The sequence below is a fragment of the Triturus cristatus genome, chromosome 2_1 (assembly GCF_964204655.1).
Source record: "Triturus cristatus chromosome 2_1, aTriCri1.1, whole genome shotgun sequence".
Taxonomy (NCBI): domain Eukaryota; kingdom Metazoa; phylum Chordata; class Amphibia; order Caudata; family Salamandridae; genus Triturus; species Triturus cristatus.
Window position 1 is genome coordinate 45096536 of NC_140581.1, and position 26672 is coordinate 45123207.

Genomic DNA, 26672 nt, shown 5'->3' on the forward strand with positions numbered 1-26672 from the left:
CATTTCATTTTTCACCACATTTTTCTTCTTCAACATATCAACATGACTCATCATGGGTTCCCCTCTTATGCGGGCTGCGTTTGTGCTGTAAATACACCACAACATGCAAACATAGATATGTTTTGCCCGGTGTTAGCAGATCTTAAAACCACTCAAAGTAATAAGAGAAAACGGTGACACCAGTACAATTGCGATTCTGCATTTTGTTACAAAAATATTACTGTAAAGGGGTTTCTTTGTTCTAATCAAAATCTGAAAGCAATAAACAAGCACAGCACAATGCTTGCAAATTAATGATAGTGTTGGAATGGTCGAGGTGGGTTGATGACATAGGACATCACTTGTCCAGGAGTGGACATGCTTGTCGCTGGAATGGTAAGAGAGGCCACCGAATCACTTTCAATTCAAATATTAGAGGGGTAAGTTACGGGCGTCACCTAGCGCAGGACCACTGTCATCTGCAGGTTCACGCAGCATCTCTGAATCTTCAAACAGGGTTGAAACATCTGTCTACCCTTTTATCTGCCTCTACGTAGGTACAGCAGATACCTCTTCATGTGGGAATACCTACTGTGTTCACATATCCCATTAAGGTGTTGGGTGGGGCCTTTTCTCCAGTCCTGAAGAAGGGCCAGAGATCCATCCTGGGTCATACAGTTTGAAACATGTCGACCCTATTACTCTTAATGTGAGGTCGTCACAGGGCGTAGATCCCTATTGACAGCACTCCATCATTTATTTTCATCTCTGTCGAGGGGACCAAGTTATTAATTCTAGATTACGGCAAAAGCAGAAGACCTTTGACAAAGAGCCCTCTCGCGGGGGCTGGGGGGCATTGCAGCGCCGGCCCATGGGGAGCAAAGCCCAGTGATGAAGCGTGACACCCGTTCGGGTGCGTGAAGGCTCGGCCTCCTGATCATTAGCCTCCCCCTCCCCAGGTATTTTCTTTATCTTCTTAGGAACAGCCCCCTCATTTTGTATAACTATAATTAGAAGGGAGCACGGGTGCTGGACTTTTATTAGCTCCTAGTCCCCCCTTTTGATCAAACAAATTATGAGTTTTATCATTAATATTGTCTATATTAAGTGTCTTTGGCCTAGTGCAGTCTCCTCTAATAAGTGCAAGTTTACAAACTGATGAATGTCCTCACATTGAAAGATTCCGCCTCCTCGTTGCGTCATGCTAAGTGTGTCGCTGCCACGCGGGTGTGTGCGCGCTGCTCCTCTCCCTGACTATGAGACGAACAGGACGCCCATGGCGCGGCTCTGTATTTGTTGATCAGATGTACAAAATCATGCCACAGGGAGCATCAAACTTCCCTATTCCTGTGGTCACATTGGCAGACTGAGTTGCTATGGACACCCCGCACTTCCTGTCCAGCTGAGGGTGTCACCGTGCCTTGTAAAGTGCTCACCCCACACCCAGCCCATGCCGCCACTCTCCGATGCTACCATGGAGGGCGAGGTCACATACGCTGAAGTGCGATTTCAACCCTCGGCTGGTGCCCAGGGGGAGGCCACGTATGCAAATCTGCACCTCCCAGACTCCCGAGGAGCTCAGAAGGCTGCACAGGCCGAGCCCACAGCAGGTACGGATGGTGTGAATGTGTACAGTACCCCAGCAGCAGGGCAGCCTGGCCATCGAACGCTCTCAGCGGGTGGTGGTGTCTTACTCCTGACTTAGGTCGGACTTACTTTAGAATTCACATGAACGAGGCAGACTCGCAGAAGAGAGCTTTGCTCATCAGGCCCATATTATTCTCGATTGAGTAGCCAGGCTGCACACCCCTTCCTGTCTCGTGCACGCTATGCACGGGCCCTCAGAGGTTCCCCCCTTTATTTCTTGCAGGTTTTCTTTCAAGTTCACTTTGTTGTTAACACTGGGACGGAGCCCCTTGAAACCTCTGCTGTTTGTATCATGTGCGCGCCCGCAGACTCTTTTAGATCCTTCTATTAAATGGGCAGCGAGACACTGTACAAACTCAGGAATGAATGAAGGTAGCCAAACTAGTCATCAGTTGCAAAGGCTTCGCGAGGGAACTTTGCTCCGATGCGGCTGCTCCGAGAGGGGGCAGAGAAGTGGCCCGCAGTCCAGCGGCTGGGACAGAGAATACACACACAGCTGTTTCTATCGAGAGAAGGCGCGCCGGGTGATTCATCGTAAAACGCTCCATCCATAGGCTTCATATGTTGTGCGTCTGCTACAATGTGAGCATAGCGCTTAGAAGCACCAGTAGGGTGTCAGGACGCTGGACATTTACTAACCATAGCAAAAAAGAAGCAGAGAACTCTGGGTAGTTCTCAAGTTTAGGTGGAAAGCAGCTCCTGTATGGAGCTCTCTCAACACCAGCGACACTCTAGATCTGCTCACCTCAAATGTGCTAGTCCTATGCTTAAAGACTTTGCTGTACAAATGGCAAAAGACTTTGTCCTTTTCTATCTCGGCGTGGATGGCACTGTGCTAATCCTATGCTTAAAGATTTTGATAGAAAAACAGACATTTGAGGTGAGCAGATCTAGAGTGTCGCTGGTGTTGAGAGGGCTCCATACAGGAGCTGCTTTCCGCCTAAACTTGAGAACTACCCAGAGTTCTCTCCTTCTTTTTTGCATAATTTATTCGTCACTCTATGCCTGAAAGGGTATTTCTTTGACATTTACTAACCATGGCAGGAATGTTTATCTTGTTTTCGCTGCCCAGTGACTCATGGCTGCTTTTTCTTTTATTCTGCGTGCTTATCGTTCATATTATATGCGCTAGTCTTGGGTTTTGGAAATAAACATTTTAAAGTTTTATCCCGCGTCTTTTAGTGCTGTTTTGAGGGTGTTATTAATTTACGAAAGAGGGTTTGGAATTCTACTGAGTCCTTTAACTCATCTAGTGAGACTGATCGTCACCAAAAACACCAGCTACACAGTATTGCTCAGCAGGTTGTGTATGGGTTGCAGTCCAAATGGATTACTAATTCGTGTTAGTGACTGAACTAAGGGGCATATCAGCAGCAACCGGCGATAAATATCGCTAAGCGCACTTAGCGCTAGGATTATTGTCGCCGGCTAGCGTGGATTTTTATCGCTGAGATAGCGTGCTATTAGCAACGCTTATCTCAATAGCGATAAAATCCTAGCGCTAACTGCCTAACGTGAGATTATCGCTGGAACCCCAGCGATAATCTCACGAAATGTGGCATTAGCTTGTTGATAGGGCCCCACAAACTTAGCCATGATATCCACCCTCCATAGGATATCATGGCTAAGTCAGTCCTGAAGCAGGCGTAAGGAAAGTAGCGATAACAGGGGTTGTCGCTACTTTTCCTGCCGCTATGCTTCATAGCGTGGGGCTTGATGATAGGAGAAATGTTGCTGAGCGACATTTCTCCTGTAATGTCAGGTCAGGAACGCCCACTTTGCATCTCATTAGACATGCAAAGCTGGGCGTTAAGAATAGGTGCGCTAATGCAAGGTTTCACGCGTTAGCGTGACCTTGCTAATTAGGTGATAAAATTATTGCCGCTTTTTGGCCGAAAACGAACACAAAAGTGGCGATAATTTTCTATCACCGCCTTGTAAATATGCCCCCAAGTCCTTGCACAGTGGGGTTAGAAATCTGACCGCTGCAGCCCTGGGGACGACCCCCCAGAGCGTGAAAACTCAGCAGTTTCACCTCAGCCATTATTACGGGGAGCCGCTCGACACATTTGTAACAAGGGCTCCCAGTTTTCCGTTTTTGGATAGATACCAATAGTATTGCCGAAAAAATAAATATGGATAAATACAGATAGAAATGTTCAAAATATAAATACCATAAAACGGGTAGCCCTACTTATAACCCAACATTATTCTGCCCATAATGGTTGGCCCTGTTCCTTCCCGTGGCACACAGTAGGTACGCACTAGTCTTGGTTTAATCTTCGGCATCTGTGATGAAAGGTCACATTTGTAATATCAGAGCTCCTTTGGATCTGGTGTGTTCTCTTTCACTTAAAGGAAGTAACTGTGTAGCGCGCCAGGTACAACTTCTAGGCGCTGACTGACTCTGCTTGCGGAGCGCACTCTGGGAGATAGAAAGTCTCCAGCTGTTGTTTGAAAAGCCACACAGATGTCAAGAGTGCGTAATAATATTAAGATATCACATACACAGAGCTGTCCTGGTGACATGTTAACATACATGTAGTGAAAGCTGCCAGAGGTACTTTCCTTGGTCAGCAGAATTTGACCAGGGCACGATCCCCTCACGAAATGACACCACCGAGGGGATTTTTCATGGTATTTCGAGAGATAAAGAGCTTTTTGCTCAATTAATGTAAATGCAGCAGAGAGATTTTACTGCTGAAAAATTCAAATACGAGCAACAACAAATTGAAGACTGCTGATGCCCCTGGGGGGGGGGGGGGGGGGAGTAACAATTGTAGCGCTCGCAGGAGAGTAACTGTAGGAATGTAGTAATGCTGGCATACTATGGTGCGTCAGTGTTATTTCATCTGTGTGTACTTCTTGTATGACTTGTGTGAGCGAAGATTCCAGAGTCAGTGAGAGATGACGTGCCTGTGATGTCACTGATAGAACGTTGATGCAGAGCGGAAGTGAATATTAGGCAGGTGGGCATAGGCCGCAGAAGAGGTAGATTTTAGAAGGAGAGGGGGTCAGAGGTCAGCAGACACGTCATTTAACAGAACCACGAGTCTCCTGAGGCGGAAGCCGGGAGTGAGCCTAATTCTTTTTAAATTGTTTGTGTATCACTCTGTTTTTTAAAAAACACTTATCCACTCACCTCCTGGTCACGAACAGCGTTTTCAGCGCGGCAACGATTTCTACCATCGCCATTACTGAGGGCGAGGCGCTTCCTTAGACACGCCCACCTCAGCTGGCCACGCCCCCTGATACCGGCTATAAAGTGCGCGCAGCTGATAGCGCGACACAACAGAACCACGAGTCTCCTGAGGCGGAAGCCGGGAGTGAGCCTAATTCTTTTTAAATTGTTTGTGTATCACTCTGTTTTTTAAAAAACACTTATCCACTCACCTCCTGGTCACGAACAGCGTTTTCAGCGCTGCAACGATTTCTACCATCGCCATTACTGAGGGCGAGGCGCTTCCTTAGACACGCCCACCTCAGCTGGCCACGCCCCCTGATACCGGCTATAAAGTGCGCGCAGCTGATAGCGCGACACAACAGAACCACGAGTCTCCTGAGGCGGAAGCCGGGAGTGAGCCTAATTCTTTTTAAATTGTTTGTGTATCACTCTGTTTTTTAAAAAACACTTATCCACTCACCTCCTGGTCACGAACAGCGTTTTCAGCGCTGCAACGATTTCTACCATCGCCATTACTGAGGGCGAGGCGCTTCCTTAGACACGCCCTCCTCAGCTGGCCACGCCCCCGTGACGCCCCCCCACTCAGGCATAAACTATGTGCCTCGCTCGGATGCGCAGCGGACGGGCGCAGCGGGCGCGCCGTCAGCGCGCCGAAGGCGCGCCAAAGGCAAGCCCGTCTGGGCCCGTCCGGGCCTGGACCGGGCCCAGGGCCAGTCCCCCTGTCTGTTCCGCTGATTCTGCTCGCACGTCCTGGACCAATTTACAACTGCATTCACTTAATTCCTCACACTGCGTGGCCACAACCCCTTGCAACCCTATTCACTTAGAATCCGCTCCTTTTCACTGTCCTCAATGCAACTTCACTCTCTCTCCCTATCCCTCTCATTCTCTCTCTCATTCCACGCCGCTGCTCCCCGCATCTAACTACCGGATGCTGAAAGCAGGCTTGGTCAACTGCCGGTCTCTCCCCCGTCATGCCAACGACATCTGGCTGTCGATTTCCTCCGACGAGTGGGATATTTTATTTCTCACTGAGTCCTGGATAACTGACTCCTCCTCTCCGGACATCTATCTGGCCATTCCATCAGGCTATGACATAAAATGTATTAACCGGGCTGGAGGTAAAACGGGAGGCGGATTAGCAGTAATTTTCAAATCTTGTCTTCAGCTGACCACTACCAAACTTACCAACATTGGTATAATTGAAGCCCTATACTTCTCTGTATCCGATTCTGCAGCAGTTATACTGGCTGGTTCACTAATCTATAACCCCCCCACTGCTGCTTCCCTTTCCCTTACCGCTCTTACCCACCAGCTGGCCGACCTATCTCTTAAACATCAATGTTTTCTAGTTTTAGGTGATTTTAACCTCCACGCTGACAACCCGCTCTGCGCGAAAGCGAATAATCTACTGGAAATCATGGGTAGTCTTAACCTCACTCAACTAGTCACCGGTCCTACTCATGTGGCTGGTCACACCTTAGATCTTATTTTCGCAAACTTTTCCACTATCACTGTCTTCCCTCCCCTCCCCCTTACGTGGTCCGACCACTACCTCATCCCCTTTTCTTTGGCCTTAGACCAGAAATCTGTTCCTCCTGCACCCAGGAAGGAGCTGGGAAGGAAGTGGCACAAAGTAACATGCGCCACCCTGGACCCGGTATTTCACTTCCAGACGGATCATCTATCCTCTGATATCGACGGAAATATCACCAGGCTTAACACCGCCCTCGTCAATGCCATCGACCACATTGCTCCCCTGAAAATCATTGCCTCTACTAGATCTCGCCCCTCTGCTCCTTGGTTCTCCACCTCTCTTCGTGAGGAAAAAAGTAGATGCAAAGCACTCGAACGGAAGTGGAGACTAAATTACGACCCTGAAGCTAAGCTTGCCTACAAAGCTGCCCTGAAAACATTCCTCAAACACAAAAAAATCACCATGAGAGATTATTTCTCGCTTCAAATTGCCAAGGCTAAAAACTCTTCAAAAACCCTCTTCACCATCGTTAAAGATTTCATCAATCCTCCGGCCAGGACCACTCAGAACTCAGCTAGTCAGACTCTGTGCGAAGGACTGTCGGACTTCTTCCTTGAAAAAATCAATAAGCTATGCATCTCTTTCCCCAAAGGGCCAATATCCCGGCCTCCGTCCACTAGTCCCCCTGTTTTACCGTCCTTCCTCGCTTTTAATAAACTCACCCAGGAGGATGCCATCAGACTACTCATTCATTGTAAGGCTGGTGCACCCTCTGACCCTGTCCCTGCCAAACTCATGGGTGAGCTGGCCCCCTCGTTAGCCGATTCTTTCCTCACCATCTGGAACGCCTCCCTCCACCATGGCTTTTTCCCCACCACTTGGAAGGAAGCCTTGGTGATCCCCATTCTAAAAAAGGCAGACGCTGATCCCACTGTCTTCTCCAACTACCGCCCCATTTCCCTTCTCCCCAAACCCGCAAAGGTCTTGGAAAAAGCCGTGCAGTTGCAACTCACGGAGTACTTGGAAAGCAACTCACTACTGCACGACTCACAATCTGGTTTTCGGGCGGGATACAGCACAGAGACGGCTCTGCTGGAAGTATCGGAGACAATCCGGGAGTGCGTGGACAGGGGCGAGGAGGCCATGCTAGTCCTCCTCGACCTGTCCGCTGCATTCGATACAGTCTCTCACCCCATCCTCCTTGACCGACTAAAACAGATTGGAATTGGTGGCACTGCCTTTAGCTGGATCGAGTCCTTCCTCTCAGGAAGAAGTCAGAGGGTATTGCTGCGGCCTTTTCAATCGGAGGAAAAACCCCTGTCTTGCGGTGTGCCACAGGGCTCTGCCCTCAGCCCTCTGTTTTTTAACATCTATCTTGCCCCACTGGCCGGTCTGGTGGAGTCCCACGGAGTCAGGGTGGTCTCCTATGCTGATGATACCCAGCTAGTGTTTTCCTTTAGAGACCACTCTGACTCCGCGTTCTCCAACTTCCGCCAGTGCCTCCACAACATCAGTGGCTGGATGTCTGAAAACCATCTTAGACTCAATGCAGACAAGACAGAGGTGCTGTTTTTTAACCAGAAAAACTCCATCCCATCCTCCTGGTGGTGGCCCGCGGCACTTGATCCCGCTCCCTCTCCCGTCCACTCGGCCCGCAACCTGGGCTTCCAGTTTGACGACTCCCTCTCATGCAAGACTCAGATTAATAAAGTGACCTCTGCCTGCTTCCTGAAGTTGCGCATGATTAGAAAAATACTTCCCTATCTCCCTCTGGACTCCCGCCGTACAGTTACCCATGCCCTCATCACGTCCCACCTGGACTATGCCAATAGCCTCTATGCGGGTGCTCCCCAATACCTGATTGACCGGTTGCAGATTATTCAGAATGCGGCAGCCAGACTGATTGGCAATATTCCCTACCGTCAATCAGTAACCGCATATCGTAAGGAACTGCACTGGCTACCTGTGGCCAGCCGCATCCAGTTCAAGGTCCTCACTCTCACTTACCGAGCCATCAACGATCGCGGACCAAACTACCTGAAAAAACGTGTCTCAATATCTCGTTCCATCAGATCCTTGAGATCCAATGACCTACGCCTTCTGATCTCTCCCCGTTTCAGACTATCCAGAATGGGTGGCAGAGGGTTCAGTGTAATTGCGGCTAAACTATGGAACGCACTGCCAGTCGATCTTAGATTCTGTCCCTCTGTATCCATCTTCCGGGCCAGACTTAAAACTTGGCTCTTCTCTGGACTCTGATTTATTATGCTACTTCCCCTTCTTGCTCCTCTCCTCTCCTTTGGAGGTTCAGGTTCTAGCGCCGGGACACCCCTTCGGGGGTAGCTGTGCGCTCTACAAACTACATAAAATAAATAAATAAATAAATTTAACAGCCAGCCCGATACAAGCCTCATACAGATACTCCTCCTAATGTTAATATATAATTTTCGAGTTAACCAGAGCAGGCCTTCCTTAGGCTTATCCTGGGTCCATAAATCTGCGGTTTCAGGGAGTCCACATCCCTTGCTCAGCAGGAGGGCCGCAAAGGAGACAGAAATCCTGAAATAAATTGTATTTCAGATGCACCGTCATGATTCCACCTCGGGTTCAGCCAGTGGCGTAACGATACTTGAGAGGGCCCCCCTGCAATGTACATGGAGGGGGGCCCCCACACTCTGGAACCAGTCAGGAGCTCTCAGGCCAGGGGCCTGCCACCTATGCACAGTCCCATAGGGGCACCCTGGGGCCTCGCCCCCCGTACCACAGGGCTTGAGGAGGCTATTGTTATGCCACTGTGGGGGCTGGGCATCTGTTGGGTGCTGACGCGTCAAACACATCTCAAAAACCATGGCTGAGTGACAGTAGGATTTCAGGCATAAGAGAGGCACGTGACCTGCTCTTCCCTCTCGACTGATGAAGATTCACGTTGGACTAGACCGTTCATGCAGGGTCGTCCTCAGACTGGTTCTTCACTCCTCTATCTTTGCTGAAATCGTTTCTGTTGTCCTTGGGTGCCCTCTACCAGTGGCGGCTGGTGACATTTGAAAGTGGTAGTGCCCTCTCCCACTGCTAACCAGTGATAAAGAGATGGTGCTCTTTCCTTCAAACATGTCAGATGTGGCTTGTCACTAATTGGCATACTTAGTTTACTTGTACGTCCCTAGTACAGTGGCACTACATTTGCCCAGGACCTGTAAAGTAAAGGCTACCAGTGGGCCTGCAGCACTGACTGTGTTGCCCAGTTAAGTAGCACCTTCTAAAACATGCCTCAGGCCTGCGATTGCAGCACGTGTGTGCAGCTTTAACCCCTTCGCTGCTAGGCTTCCCCCCCCCCCTGTGCTAAGCCTTTTTCTGGGCTATTTGGGGTAGTGCGCGCTTAGGCCCCTGTAACATTTTGACCACATAAGGTATCCACGCCAATTTTGCATCCTTTTCTTCCAATATCATGGGGATTGTAAAGGCACCCAGGGTTTGTGGATTCCCCTGGAGGGGTCCCAGAAATTAGGCAAAATACAGCAATATTTTGTTTTTTTTGGGAAAAATTGGAAAAACGGGCTGCAAATGAAAGCGTCTGGGTTTTTCTCTGCAAATGGTATCAAAAAAGGGTTTGTGGGGCTGAAATTACCACTTTCCCAGCTTTTAGGGAATGACAGACTTTTGTAGGAAAACCAACATTTTTAACACAGTTTTGGCATTTTTCGGGTACATAGCCTATTTTTGCTATTTTTTGTGCTTTTCAACCTCTTTCCAGTTAATGGTAGAAATGGGTATGAAAGCAATAATGGATCCTGGAAAGCTATACATTTTTGAAAAGTAGATACCATTCTGAATTCAGCAAGGGGTCGTTTGTGTAGATCCATTAAGGTTTCTTTATAGAAACTAACAGTTAAATATAGGAAAAATTGAAAATTAGTTGAAAAAAGCAGCCTTTTGAGTCAACGTTTTCACCTGTAACTTCTTCTAATTATGACAGCTCTTTGAAAGCAATATACAGTTACATCCGCTGGACATTACTGGTTGTGGGGATATATAGGACTTGTAGGTTCACCAAGAACCCGCCGAGCCCAGAGCCAAAAACTGAGCAGCAACTTGCAATGGTTTTTTATTATGTACCGGGTATATATCAATTATTGTGGGAAAATGTATACATGGAAAAATCGGTATGAAAGACACCTATGTATTTCTGAAATGGGAACAAAATATAGAGTTTAGAAACAGTAGATATTTGCACATTTTCGAACTTGGGAATAATCATACTGGCATGAGAATTATCGGTCATTTTTCAAAAAGACTCCTTTTTACACAATGTCTTTCATTTGGAAGGCAGAAATGCATCAAAAATCAATAGGTAATAACAGTTGCTTTACAAATCTAAATTACCCTAAGTCTCCCGATAAAAATGGTACCTCACTTGTGTGGGTAGGCATAGTGCCCACGACAGGAAATGGCTCAAAACCCAACGTGAACACACCACATTTTCACAATGAAAATTTACCCTTTTTTTGCTAAGTGTCTAGCTGTAGTATTTGAACCCTAGCTCTGCCGGCACCTTGGGAAACCTACCAAACCTATACCTTTTCGAAAACTAGACACCCAGGGGAATCCAGGATGTGGTAACTTGACTCCCTCCCACCAGGTTCTGTTACCCAGAATCCCTTGCAAACCTAAAAAATTGACAAAAAAACACATTTTCCCCACATTTCTGTGGTAGAAAGTTCTGGAATCTGCGTGGATCCACAAAGTGCCTAGCTGTAGTTTTTTAACCCTAGCTCTGCCGGCACCTAGGGAAACCTAGCAAACCTATACATTTTTGAAAACTAGACACCCAGGGGATTCCAGGATGGGGTGACTTGACTGCTTCCGATCAGGGTCTGTTACCCATTATCCCTTGCAAACCTAAAAAATTGTCCAAAAAAAACACATTTTCCTCACATTTCTGTGGTGGAAAGGTCTGGAACCTGCGTTAATCCACAATTTTCCACCCACCCCTCTTTCCCTGAAGTCTTACGAGAAAAATGGTACCTCACTTGTGTGGGTCGGCCTATTGGCCGCGACAGGTAACGGCACAAAACGCAACGTGGTCACACCTCAATTTCGCAGTGAAAAATGACCCTTTTTTGGCAAAGTGCCTAGCTGTAGTTTGTGAACCCTAGCTCGGCCCGCACCTAGGGAAACCTAGCAAACCTATACATTTTTTAAAACTAGACACCCAGGGAAATCTAGGATGGGGTGACTTCACTGCCTCCTACCAGGATCTGTTACCCAGAATCCCTTGCAAACCTAAAACATTGTAAAAAAATACACATTTTCCCCACATTTCTGTGGTGGAAAGTTCTGGAATCTGCGTGGATCCACAAATTTCAAACCCACCCCGCGTTCCCCGAGGTCTTACGAGAAAAATGGTACCTCACTTGTGTGGGTCGGCCTATTGCCCGCGACAGGAAACGGCGCAAAACGCAACGTGGTCACACCCTCAATTTCACAGTGAAAAATTACCCTTTTTTGGCAAAGTGCCTACCTGTAGTTTGTGAACCCTAGCTCTGCCCGCACCTAGGGAAACCTAGTAAACCTATACATTTTTGAAAACTAGACACCCAGAGGAATCTAGGATGGGGTGACTTGACTGATCCCACCAGGATCTGTTACCCAGAATCCCTTGCAAACCTAAAAAAGTGTAAAAAAAAAACCCCAATTTTTCCCCTCATTTCTGTGGTGGAAAGTTCTGGAATCTGCGTGGATCCACAAATTTCCACCCACCCCGCATTCCCCAAAGTCTTCCGAGAAAAATGCTACCTCACTTGCGTGGGTCGGTCTAGTGCCCGCGACAGGAAACGGCGCAAAACGCAACGTGGTCACACCTCAATTTCGCAGTGAAAAATGACCCTTTTTTGGCAAAGTGCCTAGCTGTTGTTTTTGAACCCTAGCTCTGCCGGCACCTAGAGAAACCTAGCAAACCTATACATTTTTTAAAACTAGACACCCAGGGGAATCCAGGATCGGGTGACTTGACTGCCTCCCACCAGGTTCTGTTACCCAGAATCCCTTGCAAACTTAAAAAATTGTCCAAAAAAACACATTTTCCCCACATTTCTGTGCTGGAAAGTTCTGGAATCTGTGTGGATCCACAAATTTCCACCCACCCCGCGTTCCCCAAAGTCTTATGAGAAAAATGGTACCTCACTTGTGTGTGTCGGCCTAGTGCCCGCGACAGGAAACGGTGCAAAATGCAACGTGGACACACCTCAATTTCGCAGTGAAAAATGACCCTTTTTTGGCAAAGTGCCTAGCTGTAGTTTTTGAACCATAGGTCTGGCGGCACCTAGGCAAACCTAGCAAACCTATACATTTATGAAAAATAGATATCCAGGGGAATCCAGGATGGGGTGACTTAGCTACCTCCCACCAGGTTCTGTTACCCATTATCCCTTACAAACCTAAAAAAGTGTCCAAAAAAACACATTTTCCCCACATTTCTGGGGTGGAAAGTTCTGGAATCTGCAAGGATCCACAATTTTCCACCCACCCCGCGTTCCCCAAAGTCTTACGAGAAAAATGGTACCTCACTTGTGTGGGTTGGCCAAGTGCACGCAACAGGAAACGGCGCAAAATGCAATGTGGTCACACCTCAATTTCGCAGTGAAAAATTACCCTTTTTTGGCAAAGTGCCTAGCTGTAGTTTGTGAACCCTAGCTCTGCCGGCACCTAGGGAAAACCTACCAAACCCACACATTTCTGAAAACTAGTCACCCTGGGGCTTCCAGGCAGGTATGGCTTGCGTGGATCCCCCGACTTTTCCTTGAATCCCCTGCAAACCACAATTATCGCTGAAAAAATCACTTTTTTCACACATTTTTGTGTGGGAAATTTGTGGCATCACCGAGCTCACACAAATTTCCCACCACCCAGTGTTCCCCCAGGTCTCCCGATAAAATTGGTGCCTCACTCGTGTGGGAGGCCAAAGTACCCGCGACAGGCAAGGGCCCAAAACGTAGTGAGGCGACATCAAAATTGCCCATCTCAAAACCACCTGGTTTTGCAAGGGGGGTCACCTGGGTTTTTTGCCCGTGCTTGGCAGCCATCTAGGGAAACCTACCAAACCCACACATTTCTGAAAACTAGACACCCGGGGGCTTCCAGGGAGGTATGGCTTGCATGGATCCCCCAACGTTTCCTTACCCAGAATCCCCTGCAAACCTCAATTTTAGCTGAAAAAATCACTTTTTCACACATTTTTGTGTGGGAAAGTTGTGACATCACCGGGCTCACACAAATTTCCGACTACACAGCGTTTCCCCAGGTCTCCCGATAAAAATGGTGCCTCACTTGTGTGGGAGGTCCAAGTACCCGCGACAGGCAAGGGCCCAAAACATAGTGAGGCGACATCAAAATTGCCTATCTCAAAACCACCTGGTTTTGCAAGAGGGGTCACCTGGGTTTTTGGCCCCGTGCTCGGCGGCCATCTAGGGAAACCTACCAAACCCACACATTTCTGAAAACTAGACACCCGGGGGCTTCCAGGGAGGTATGGCTTGCTTGGATCCCCCAATGTTTCCTTACCCAGAATCGCCTGCAAACCTCAATTTTAGCTGGAAAAAAACACTTTTTTCACACGTTTTTGTGTGTGAAAGTTGTGGCATCACAGGTCTCACACAAATTTTCCACCACCCAGTGTTCCCCCAGGTCTCCCGATAAAAATGGTGCCTCACTTGTGTGGGAGGCCCAAGTACCCGCGACAGGCAAGGGCCCAAAAATTTTTTGATAGGGAATGTTAATGTCGCCTCACTACGTTTTGGGCCCTTGCCTGATTTCCCTGATATTAAAACAAATATTGCCTGCAGCAAGCTCAAATCCATTCCGACCGCCATATCTAATGAAACACGTATACAACATTTCTTTACAAGTTCAAAACTGCCCCAATTTGCAAACATGGAGCACTTTTTAGCCGCTAATTCAGTAATGGGAGAGGGGGCCTTTATTTTGCTACCAAGGCTAGTCTCTGCCTCACTCCGACCCTGGGTGCAGCATTGAGGTGAGGGGGTTCTTTCCTTATATGCCTTAGAAAACCTCGCGCCATTGCGAAAAGAAGACTTCATGATGAGTGTAGGGAATAAAAGCAGGGTCCCTGAAAGATAAACCTATTTGTGCGCTCACCCGTGAGTGTTAACACCGCCAGGAGGAAGTAAAGAGGTGTGAGCATGAAGTCATGTCGCTGACCAAGGTCTGTTGAAGGAACCTTTTATGTAACGCTGCCTCGTAAAACGCATAAGTGTATTTGGGCAGAAAGTGACCTGTGGTACTCAGTCACATAAGAGGATGAGAGATGTGACTGAAGTTGAGTTCCACTTGAGTCTGTGTCCTCTGCTCTTTGGTACCTGTTAGAAGCTAAATACACAAACCAGTGTTTTAAACCCAAGCTAATGGCGAGGAGCGTTGTTGACTACAGCTCACTGAGTATCTTTTATCTCACAGTGATGTGTTTATAGAAATGTGAACATGTTTAGGGTAGAACAGGACCGAATTACCCACTATTTTGAACAATAAAAAAACATTTTAAAGTTCTCATCATGGTATACGCATTCTCGTATGCTCTCTACGGAGTTTGCCAAAGAACGCGACTTCCCCTGAGCCCTGCTGCTGAGAATGCTGGGGCCTCTCTTATATTTGCATTTAAAGAGACAGTGGAAACAAATGGCAGATAATGTGAAGGACGTCTAACATGGGCTACAATTGGAATTCCATAGAGCATATTATCAAGCCCATTATCACAGTTTTTGTGGCAGTTTTCTGCCGCTAAAGCGGCGATAATTTTATCGCCTGGCTTGATAATATGCCCCTAAGTGCTGTGATTAGACGTCAGTGTCCACCTGTAGAGAGGAGAGGTGAACCCAAGAAAGTGACTGCAGAGTCTGTTTAACAACAAGTGCCGAGCCTCCCCTTCCGTCTTCTGGTCTTACTACTGCGAGAACTTAATTCGACACGATGTAACATTTTATTTGGCACATAATGCTATTATCTTTTGAAATACGAGCCAGTGAAAAAACAATTTGTAGACAAATACTACAACAAATAATCCACAAACAAGCTTTTGTTGTCGGTGTGGGGCAGTGGGAAAATATGAACAAAGAAATCCAGAATATATTCGGAGCAGTCCCTTTAAAAATTTTAAAAAATTACATCCATTGGGAATAGGGATCTGAGACAAGAAATGTCATAGTAGGAATACAATGTCCAGTTTATTCCAAATCTTGAATGTAAGATAAAAAAAAAAATCTATATTTTTTCCCCCTCACTTAATAAATCGTTAATTTGAGTTTCCAGAAAACCTTTAGACGTCATCTCAAATAAGCATCATAACAAACATGGACAATAAATACGGCCTACAATCGTTAGCAAACACACGCATGGGGCGACTATCAGCAGTTCCCCCCAGGGAGGTAAATAGTTAAATAGTAAAAGTTTCTTCATAGAGGCGCTAAATATCAGAGCAAAGAGTCCATTTCAACTCATTAAGGGGCATATTATCAAGCCAGGCTATAAAATTATCGCCGCTTTAGCGGCAGAAAACTGACGCTAAAACGGCGATAATGGGCTTGTCATTATGCCGCAGAGAATTCCAATAGAAGCCCAGGTTAAATGTGAAGGACATTTAACCTGAGCTTCAATTGGAATTTCATAGAGCATATTATCAAGCCGGTTATCGCCGTTTTAGCGGCAGTTTTCTGCCGCTAAAGCGGCGATAATTTTATCGCCTGGCTTGATAATATGCCCCAAATTGTTACTGGGTAAAGGTTATTTCATCACTGGAAGTCTGAACAGAACATTCCACAATGGTTTACACTTCAGTAAACTACAAAGATTAACTCAATCAGCCTTCACGTTTCACACAACCTCATGTTTTGATTTCTCAAAGATAAGGGGCTGGTTTATATGTTGAGGGAGAGGGGACTCTGTCACAATGTCAACAGGGTTCCCAACCCGCCAACACAGTGATGTGTTTGCCCATCCGCTTTATATGCAGGTGGGGCACATGTTTGGCTTTGGCAGTGACTACTCCGTCATCGCCATGGCCAAAGTTCTCCAACAGCCGACGGAGTAAGGGCCATTGGAGAATTGGTTGTAAGTTCTTACGCCCAATTACAATGGGTGGACAAAAAACTGTTTTGAGGTTTTGCCTGCACAGCGCTTGAGCTGTACTTGTAAAATCTCTTCTATTTAAATCATTTTTATATATCTTTAAAGGGGGCCCTTAATAATTACTGTGTTCATTCGCTTTTGTGTGTAACGTTTTGTTTTTATTTCCCCTGGCTGCACACATTTACGATTCTTCTACTAAAGCTGTTCCCACTGCTTAAGCCCATTCACTGTCAAGATAAGATCTCTTCCCACGGAAAAGGCAGACAGCTTCTACCAGTATGGAGAGAGCGCAAGCCCTTTACCACTGGTTGGCAGGGAAAAAAACCCTAATGGCAACAAAAATGGGTTTAGCAACACAAGGCAACAAGCATTGGCATAGCCAATAGGTCTCGCTTTTGGGACCTTATAAGTGTTTAGCCATGCAACAGTTGATGTTGTTGCACCAAGGATATTGTGATGCATAACTAAATACTTATAAGGTCCCAAAAGCGAGACCTATTGGCTATGCCAATGCTTGTTTGGTTGATGCATTTGCAAACTTCAAACGACCTCCAAACACTTTTGATTTTTTTCATTCAAGATGCTCATCTTTGTTTCACCTGAAATATTCACTTCCCTTATTTATTTGACTAGTTTGCAAAGATTACATAGCTGACATTTATTATGATAAATAAAAAAAACAGTTTTGTTATACATTTCTGAGAGGAAATGTTTGCTCCACTGAAATGCTTTAACTTGCTTGCAGTATTTCTGTCTCCATAATAATGTGAGAAAGTTTACTATGCCAGTTTGGGGAGGGCGACTTTTTTAACGCAAGGGGCAACACAACATTACTCTCTTCAGGAAAAATAACGCTGTTAGGGACGCTGCGCCCCCCGATTACGAAAATCCGGCCTTTCTATTTTTAACATGGCACCACACTGAAGTCGCACAACCACGCTGAACGTGTTTGTGCGAAGACATCGCCATCATGGTCACAAAAAGCAACGGTGGATTTTCATGCGAGGAGGCCTGCTTCACGTCACAAACAATTTTCTAGTCGAGTCCTTTTGAGTCAATTCTATCTTTCACAGGCGACAGAACAGCCTGAGCAAAAAAGCAATAAACTTCGGGCAATTTAAAAGCTAATCACATCCATACTGCAAAGTCTGCATGAAGCCGAGATCAGGCAGAGGTCAGCTTCCAGCGGGTTTCAATTTCTGGCTATCAGTTTAGCAATTCAGATGTCTGGGTCAACAAGCATTCGCCGCGCGGCCATAAAAGCGAAAGTAATCGTGATCGCGATCAAAACGAAAGTGATCGCGATCGCAAGGACGGGACGCGCTGTGTGGTAAGCACGCGAGTGGTGCGTACGCAGCAGTGATTGTCGGCTGCATGCGTGCACGCTCGTGTGAACGCAAGCGTTAAGCCAGCGAGGTCTGGTAGCACTTTGGAAACCGGTATACTAAATGTCTCTCTGAGCAGCGCATGCGCTGGCTCAGGTGAGACCTAAAAACCTAGGGGGAACCTTTCAAAAAAAGAAGCCAGGTTCAAGAGGGGACCTCTTTTTAACACCTCAGAAGTCAGGTGTTTGTTAAGCGCGACTACTCACCCGTAAGCGTCTCAAGGCGCTGGGGGTGTGGGGGGGTTCACAGGAAGTCAGATGCACCACTATACATGTTGCATTGCTGGAATCCAGAGGCGCAACTAGAGCCACATTTCAGGGCGGGGGGCTCTACAAAAAATTGGGGGGGGGCTCATTCTTCCAGAAATAGGCAGAGTGGAGATGAAAAACAACACGTAAATGGTCTTTCAAAGACCTGTGAAGTACTCAGGTGCGTCTGCGGTAAGCTCAAAAACTGTCTGTGTGTCAGCCCGGGAAGCTGCCTCAGCCCGGGCTGACACACACGATTGGGGGGGGCTGAAGCCCTTTGAGTCCTGTGGGTGTTGCACGCCTGCTGGAATCCAATTTGCATTTATAGCTTTTATAACTGCTGTATGTAAATTATCAAAGCAAACACAAGGAGATGATGGAGGGAACGCTGAAACTTTTCAGACACTCACTCGCAGTCACAGATCTGGGTTGAATCCATCATCGTTCTTTAGCTCACTTCACCACTCCAGTTCAGATCCAGCTATATGAAAATCAGTCATGACCCTGTGCCTCATGGGAACATTCTAGACTGAACTGTCCAGCCAGGTCTTCTCTGGACTGGAAACAAACATCCTGTGACCGACTTCGAGGTAACACTCCTCATCAGCCAGGATAGCTTGAATCCAGTGGCAAAGTGAGCAAGGGACCCATGTCTGGGCATACCCCGCCAACTTAGGGCAAAGAAAGCATACATAAGGAGATGATGGACGGAGCGCTGACACGTTTCAGACACTCAACTCCATGCACAGATCTGGGTAGAATCCATCAATATTCATAAGCTCAATTCACCACCTCAGTTCAGACACAGCAATATGCAGATCAGTCTTGACCCTGTGCCTCATAGGAAGAGTCCAGCCTGAACTGCCAACCATGGTCTTCCCTGAACCGGAGACAAGCATCCTTGGACCAGTTTTGTGGTAGCACCCCTAATCGGCCAGGCTAGCTTGAATCCAGTGGCAAAGTGAGCAAGGGACTCACGTCTGGGCATACCCTGCCAACTTAGGGTGAGCAAAGCAAACACAAGGAGATGAAGGACGGAGCACTGAAACTTTTCAAACACTCACTCCCAGTCACAGATCAGGGTTGAATCCACCATAATTCTTTAGCTCACTTCGCCACCTCAGTTCAGACCCAGCAATATGCAAATCAGTCTTGTCTCTGTGCCCCATGGGAACAGTCCAGCCCGAACTGCCAAGCCAGGTCTTCCCTGAACCAGAAACAAGTATCCTGGGACCAGTTTCGGGGTAACAGCCCTTATCAGCCAGCCTAGCTTGAATCCAGTGGCAAAGTGAGCAAGGGACCCACGTCTGGTCATACCCTACCAACGTAGAGTGAACAAAGCAAACACAAGGAGATGATGGATGAAGTGCTGAAACTGTTCAGACACTCACCCCCAGTCACAGATCTGTATGTATGTACGTTGTCATCACTAAATGGCAGTATTTGTTTTATGTTTCGCTTGCACACCACTTGTGCTGTGCTAGTGAAATCTCTTGCATTTTTCTATATCTTAAAAATTGGCTCCTATCAATTCCTATAGCTGAATTACTGTGTTCATTCACTTTTGTGTAGAACTTTTTTTTCAACTTCCCCTTGCTACACACATTTATGATACTTCTACTAAAGCTATTCACGCTGTTTAAGCCCCATTCACTGACAAGATAAGATCTCTTCCCACGGAAAAAGGCAGACAGCTTCTAACAGTATGCTGAAATGCTTCCTTTATATTACTTAGTTGCGTAAAGCAGATGATTTGGCCTTAGATGATTTGGCCTTCCTATTCATGCCTCAGTACCTTTCTTTGGACTTTGTAGACATTATCAGATTGATTTTTTGAACTTAATCTATTTGGCCATTATGATCAATTTCTAAATGTTGAAATAAACGTTGCGAGTTAAATATAAAGTTAACATACTAGAGCTAAGCTATATTTGACTACTAAACAGGCAGCCACAAGTGCAGTTACCTTGCAGACAACAGGATCATGATTTGAATGGTGCAATAGGTGCTGTAGCACCGGGCACAACATTTGTCAGAATTCCTCTAAACACATCATATTGCTATATATGACTACTAACCAGGCAGTCACAATTTCAGTTATCTTGCAGTTAAAAGGGACTTGATTTGAATGGTGCAGCAGGTGCAGCGGCACCGGGGCCATATGCTCTAGGGACCCCACTAAACCCATTATTGCCAACATTTGAAACTAAACAGGCAGGCACAAGTGCAGTTACCCTGCAGATTGCAATGGTGCAGCAGGTACAGGGACACCAGGATAAAAAGCTTTAGGCACCCCACTAAACCCAGATTATTGCTAAAATGTTAAACTAAACAGGTAATCACAAGTGCAGTTACCTTGAAGGCAACAGGGTCATGATTTGAATGATGCAGCAGGTGCTGTGGCACCATGCCAAAAAGTTGTCCATATTCCTCTGAACACTAGGGTCATAATTTCAATAGTGAAGCAGGTGCAGTGGCACCATGCCACAAAGTTGTCCATATTCCTCTGAACACTAGGGTCATGATTTCAATAGTGAAGCAGGTGCAGTGGCATCAGGACAAAAAGCTCCAGGCACCCCACTAAACACCTAATATTGCTATATTTTATTCCTAGACAGCCAGTCACAAGTGCAGTCACCTTGCAGACATCAGAAACATGATTTGAATGGTGCAGCAGGTGCCATGGCACCTGGCCCAAACGATGTCAGAACTCCTCTATACACCTATATTTTACTAATATACAGGCAGACACAACTGCAGTTATCCTGCAGTTAGAAGGGTCTTGATGTGAATGATGAAGCAGGTGCAGTTACACCAGGGCCAAAGGTTTTTCAGAACTCCTCTAAACACATAATATTGCTATTACATCAATTCATTCTATTCTTTTCCTATTTCATTGAATTTTTTTAAATGTTGCTATTACTTACCAGCACCATATAATGTACTTAAACAAGTCCTAGCATGTTAACAGACTTTCTGTAACTTGTATTTTACAGCTTACAGTAAGCTACAACTTACAACAAAAAACAGATTATTATTACTCACATAGGCTAAACCTATTGCATTTACCAATGCTTGTTTACTGCCTGTCACCGCCAGGCAGACCCTGGTCATAAGGGAGTGTAAATAACAAAAAATGCCCTCCATCACTATCGGAGATGACTCCCATGGCAAGGGGCATTATCTTTCTAATTTTCAAAAAGAAGATCCAGTTTTGGGATTTTTTTTTTTTTAAATAATAAAAGAAACCATTTTGGTGCAAGGATCCACCATGTTGCTGGAGCGCTGCTCCAATCTGCAAAAAGCATTGAGAGGAGCCGCGTAATGGTGGTTTCTGCCAATGCTTTAGAAATGGCCGCCAGCTTGGAATCATTTCTAAATTCGGTGGGCGGCATCTCTGCCAGAGCGACAGAGTCATTTACTCCGTCACCCTGGCAGAGAAACAGGCCACCCACTTAGATATAAACCAACCCCTATGTCTGAATTAACCATATTCAATTTAAAAAAAATACTAAAATAAAGAAGTGAATATTTTCAAATTTCCACTTTGGTCCTTCGGTTTCAAAGTAGGGAGTTAAAGACTCTTCGTATGGCAATGACATCAAACTTGAAACATCTGAGAGAGGGTTTCACGCTGTGTGAAATCCTGTGGGCTCCTTGTTGGGGCACCAGTGAATGGATCCTTTCAGGATAAAGCATCTGAGAAACTTTCCTAATTGTTTGTATCTCCATTCATAAGACTTTTGATGCAGTCCATGCTCTACTTAGATGACTCTGTTCTGAGTGACCACACTTATTCAGTGCCTAGAGACAGTTCATTTGTAGGTGCTACATGAATGCCTTTACCTTCAGTCTTAGGTAGATGTGGTTCACCAGTCCTGCAATGCCTTTTAAGTCTTCTCTTGTGCTTGACCAACTTTCTTTCATTGACTCCATTCATTCAGAACCCTGCCTGAGACCTATTACAACACACATTAGTTCATAAATCTTTGGTTCCAATGCAAGGCCTCTTGTAACCTGCTCAGGTTGTGTGGTTTGGTGGCTGATGTGGTAACTGGTCGGTCAGAGGTTCCCTTTCTGAACTGTCTTTCAGTCTAAAGCATCACGCCATGTGCAAACTTTCAGCAGCTCCACTAATGGCCTCCTGCAGACCCTTTATGCACTCTTAGGGGAACCCTTCTATTTCTTTTGGGCTCAGATGCTTCTACTGGCCAGCACTGCTGATGTGTAGGAGGGGAACATTTTATAATCCTCCTGGTGCCATTCATCATCTGGTTAGTCTGGGTGCTTGGTATGATCAGAGGACCGGGGAGCAAATTTGGGGACAAATGCGGTATTTGCAAGTACATTACATTAGTGTAAATTTGATGGACTGTAAATACTAATTTACAACAGCTTGTGCTTGCATTCCATCAAACCCACTATGGCTCTAAGAGACATAGGACCAGTGTTTAATTTGACCAGGTGCTTTCTGGCACAGGCACTTAATTGTCAACACCGACACTTATGGCAGTGCCACATGGCGGAGCTGTTTGAGTTGAGCACAACAATAGTTTTTATTAATTCAATGTACATTGAAAATAATTAATACCTTTAATTTCGCCTATCTCAAGAGTCTCTTCATTACTGTAAAGGTTTTCATAATATCCTTTAAATACCTCTAGTATCTTATCTGGTTCGGTATAAGTCATACCGTTTGCGTGGATATTACTAATTTTATTTAGTGATTGTTTCTGTCGGGTACGTAGGGCTAATTGCTTTCCGACCCTTTCCCCATCTTCGTACAGTTTGTTACGGCTAGTTTGAAAGGTTTCAGCTGCTTTCTGATTGATCCTACTATTAATCATAGTTTTAAGAATTAGCAGTTTGTGTAGTGTAACTTTGCCGTCCCCACCTTTCAATATAGCGGTTGTGTGTTCCTGCTCAACTTTGGCAAGGTCTTGCATCTGCTGCTGGTTAACCAGATTTGCCTCTTTCTTTTGTTTGGCTACGAAACTCAAAGTCTCTCCCCTAAGAGCAGCCTTGAAGCAGTCCCACACTATAACCCTCGACGTACTATATCGATTACAATCGAAGTACCCCCGTGCCCAAATCTTTATGTGGTCAATATACTGTCTATTTGCGAGGAGTTTCCTGTCGAATGTCCAATTAAAGCGGGGCCTATAAAGATTAGACCAATTAATAGTGTGGGTGAGCATATTATGGTCAGAGAGTGTTTTGGGACTTTTCTCAATTTCAGCAACCGAAACCTGATCACTGACCACCCACATATAGTCAATTCGTACATATTTATTGTGTGAAAATGAGAAATATGTATAACCAGGATCAGATTGTTGTTTAAAAGCCCAGATGTCTATTAAGTCCAGGCTTTCTCTAAGTTGGGAGATCGCTCTGTAAACTTTGGGTTTTCTTCCTGTGTAGGTGGACATATACTGATTATAAGGCATGCCTACGCGATTAAGAGAAATATTCAAGTCGCCACACAATATCAATACCTTAGGCCAAGAAGCCAGCTCGAGCTCTAAGTCTTCAAATATGTGTGGATCGTCATGATTGGGAGCATAGACCGAACAAATTGTAATTCCGGGTTCTATCTCAATGATGACCCATCTACCAGAGGCGTCTGCTAGCTCACGTTTAGCTTGCCCCAAAAAACCTCTGGCGAAAATAGCTACACCGCAAGTTTTTGAAGTCTGTGAAGTGGTTGCTAACAAGTTATACCCAGGCATTCTTAGTAAGTCCCTATCTTCCCATGTAATGTGGGTTTCTTGAAAGCAAAGAATGTCGTAAGACCCTTGTTTGATTAATTCATAAATACTAGCTCTCTTTGCTCTATCATTAATCCCAGCCACATTCCAGGAGCATATTTTCAACTTCCCCATAGCGTCGTCCAGTTGATTTCCAAAATAATCTCTTTATAATTATAAAAAAATATTCTCTTTATTGCTTTAGGATTCAATATGCGTAAGAAGTTGCCATTTTTTCCCTTACTATTTCCCCCCTTCCAACTTACCCCCCCCTTACTACCACCCCCCCACCCCTCCCCCTACACCCTCAGTGAGGCTTTCAGACTCCATAAGAGTCTGTTTGATGAGTGTGCGTTTCTAGGACCGGCGCTGGAGCCTTATGCTTATAGCATCATGATAACCTTTACACAAAATCGGTAGCTCACTTTATTTCTTGAGCAAAAAAAAGCCTAAAGCTCAAATTATAAAGTGGAAAAGAGAAAAAGAAGAAAGAAAATACGAAAGAAAACCAGGAGATACTAAAAAAAACATTACGTCGATGTTACCACCAGTACCCTTATACCTTAATATAAATTTAATTTCTATAATAAGTGCATCCTATTGTAACAAAGACTTTAACAGCGCTTAGATTGAAGGCTGAATCATAGACCGTCTAAATATTCTTTGGCCTTGATTTCAGATATAAAAAATGTTGTAGCCCCCCCATTAATTATTTTAAGACGGGCTGGGTTATTCAGATAAGCCACCGCTTTCTTCTCCTGGAAAGATTTAATCAGCTGGCAGAGACGCCACCTCCTTTCCACTGTTGCGTGGCAAAAATCGGGACGGACAAAATAGGAGATAGTGGCACTCACACGCTTCGCCTCTGGCCTAGCTTACTCGGAGATTGCCTGCCTGAGGAGGAAGTTACCAAAGTACACTAGAATAGCTCGTGGATACCCCCCCCCCCCGGACGCACGGGCTGTTTTAGATACATGGGCACACGATGAGCTCGTTGTATTTCAAAGTCCCAGTTCCAATTGGACAATTCTGGTAGAGAGTCACGGAATACTCTAATAATAAAAGACCGAGCATCCTCCCCTTCTAATGTTTCTGGGACACCAAGAACGCGGAGGTTATTTCTTCGGAGGCCTTTACAGTAATGAAGAGACTCTTGAGATAGACGAAATTAAAGAATCATTACGGCTTTGGCTAATGGAATGTGGATTCAATAATAATCTTGACGTAGCCACTACAGACGACTTAGACAAAGACATTACGTTAGTTGAGGTACAAGCGGCCCTAACGGAACTTGCTTCTGGCAAGGCAGCTGGTCCGGATAAGATCCCCCCAGACCTCTATAAAATTCTGGGAGAGGTCATTATACCATATATATTAGATCTTTGTATAGGTATACAGGGGAATGGCAATACGCCTCTATCTTGGAAGGAGACCAACATAGTGATATTTCCTAAGAAGGGTAAGCCTCCAGAACTTCCCACTTCGTATTGCCCTATGTCCTTAATAAATTCAGACTAAAAAATATACGCAAAGGTCTTGGCCAATCGGCTCAGGAGGGTGGTAGAACATCTGGTCTCCCCGTGGCAGCATGGTTTCATTCCCCACAATGGAACTAAGGATCATACCCGTAGGGTCATATCACTATTTGACATCATGGCGGCGACGGGGGGCCGGATGTCTATGATCCTCCTTGACGCCGAGAAGGCCTTTGATCGAGACTCATGGAAATACATGTGGGCGATAATGGATCTTAACAACTTTGGGGCCTGCTTTGTTAGATCTATACAAGCAATGTATCAAGATCCAATCGCTAAAGTTCAGACGATGGGCTTAGAATCTAGATCATTTAACATCTTAAGGGGCACAAGGCAGGGGTGTCCCTGTTCCCCGATATTATTTGCCCTCTATATAAATCCGCTGATTATGAAATTATTGGCAAGTACTGCGATAACACCGATTAAGACAGGCACGCATGAAACTAAGATACTTGCTTACGCCGATGACGTGGCGGTCGTAACACCAAACCCCACCGAGGCAATTGGAGAAATTGAGAATATAACTCAGTCCTTCGGGGTCATGTCCGGATATTCTTTGAACCGCGAAAAAACTGTCGCTATCTGTACAAATAATATTCTATTTAATGATCCCAGAAAGGCAACCAACGCTGTTTATTTAGGCGTCTCTATATCCCCGCAGATCGAAAATATTAATAAACTTAACTATGACCCCCTGCTTGAAAACATAAAAAAGGGCCTTTTGAGGGTCAATAGTTTATATCTCTCAATCATTGGTAGGGTCAACTTTGTTAAAATGAACATTTTTCCGAGGATACTGTACTTTTTTCGCGCAATCCCTATAATTGTTGAGGATAAGATGATTATAGCCCTAGAATCACAAATATCTAAATTTATCTGGGGATACGGTAAAATTAGGAGATCCTCAAAATTCCTCTCCCTACCGCAGGAGAGAGGGGGCTTGGGGCTTCCAAATATAACTCTATATTTTTGGGCCAGTCTCCTCCAAGGGATGTTTCCATTATTTAACACAAACCCAATAAGTAATAACATAGCTGGGACTGGGATCCCCTCAATATATGAGCTAGCTGTAGGGGAGAAAGAAAAATGCCTTTTGTTGAGACAGATAGAACCATCGTACTACAAGAAGGTTAAGTTTAAAATTATTGACAGCGCTTGGAAGGTATGGAAGTAAGTTTCCAAACATTTGGATATCTCAAAAATCAATAAATATACACCATTATGGCACTCCTTCCTGCTCTCTAGGCAAGTCAATGACGATATCGCTAAGAGGTGGGAGAGCCTCGGACTGGTATCAGTGGGGGATTTTCTAGACACTGAGCCTGGTGTGAGGTTC

At 45.6% G+C, this 26672-nt stretch overlaps 1 protein-coding gene across 2 annotated transcripts in view; it reads left to right on the top strand.

Moving 5' to 3' along the window:
- Positions 1-1385: 1385 nt before the first annotated feature.
- The window catches only part of LOC146863690 (uncharacterized), a 367891-nt gene continuing 342604 nt past the window's right edge, over positions 1386-26672 (top strand). For both annotated transcript variants that reach the window (XM_085627822.1, XM_085627823.1), the window contains exon 1: positions 1386-1589. In XM_085627822.1, coding sequence (XP_085483948.1) covers positions 1430-1589 — 160 coding nt within the window. In that variant the 5' untranslated portion in view covers positions 1386-1429. The remainder of the gene's footprint in view (positions 1590-26672) is intronic.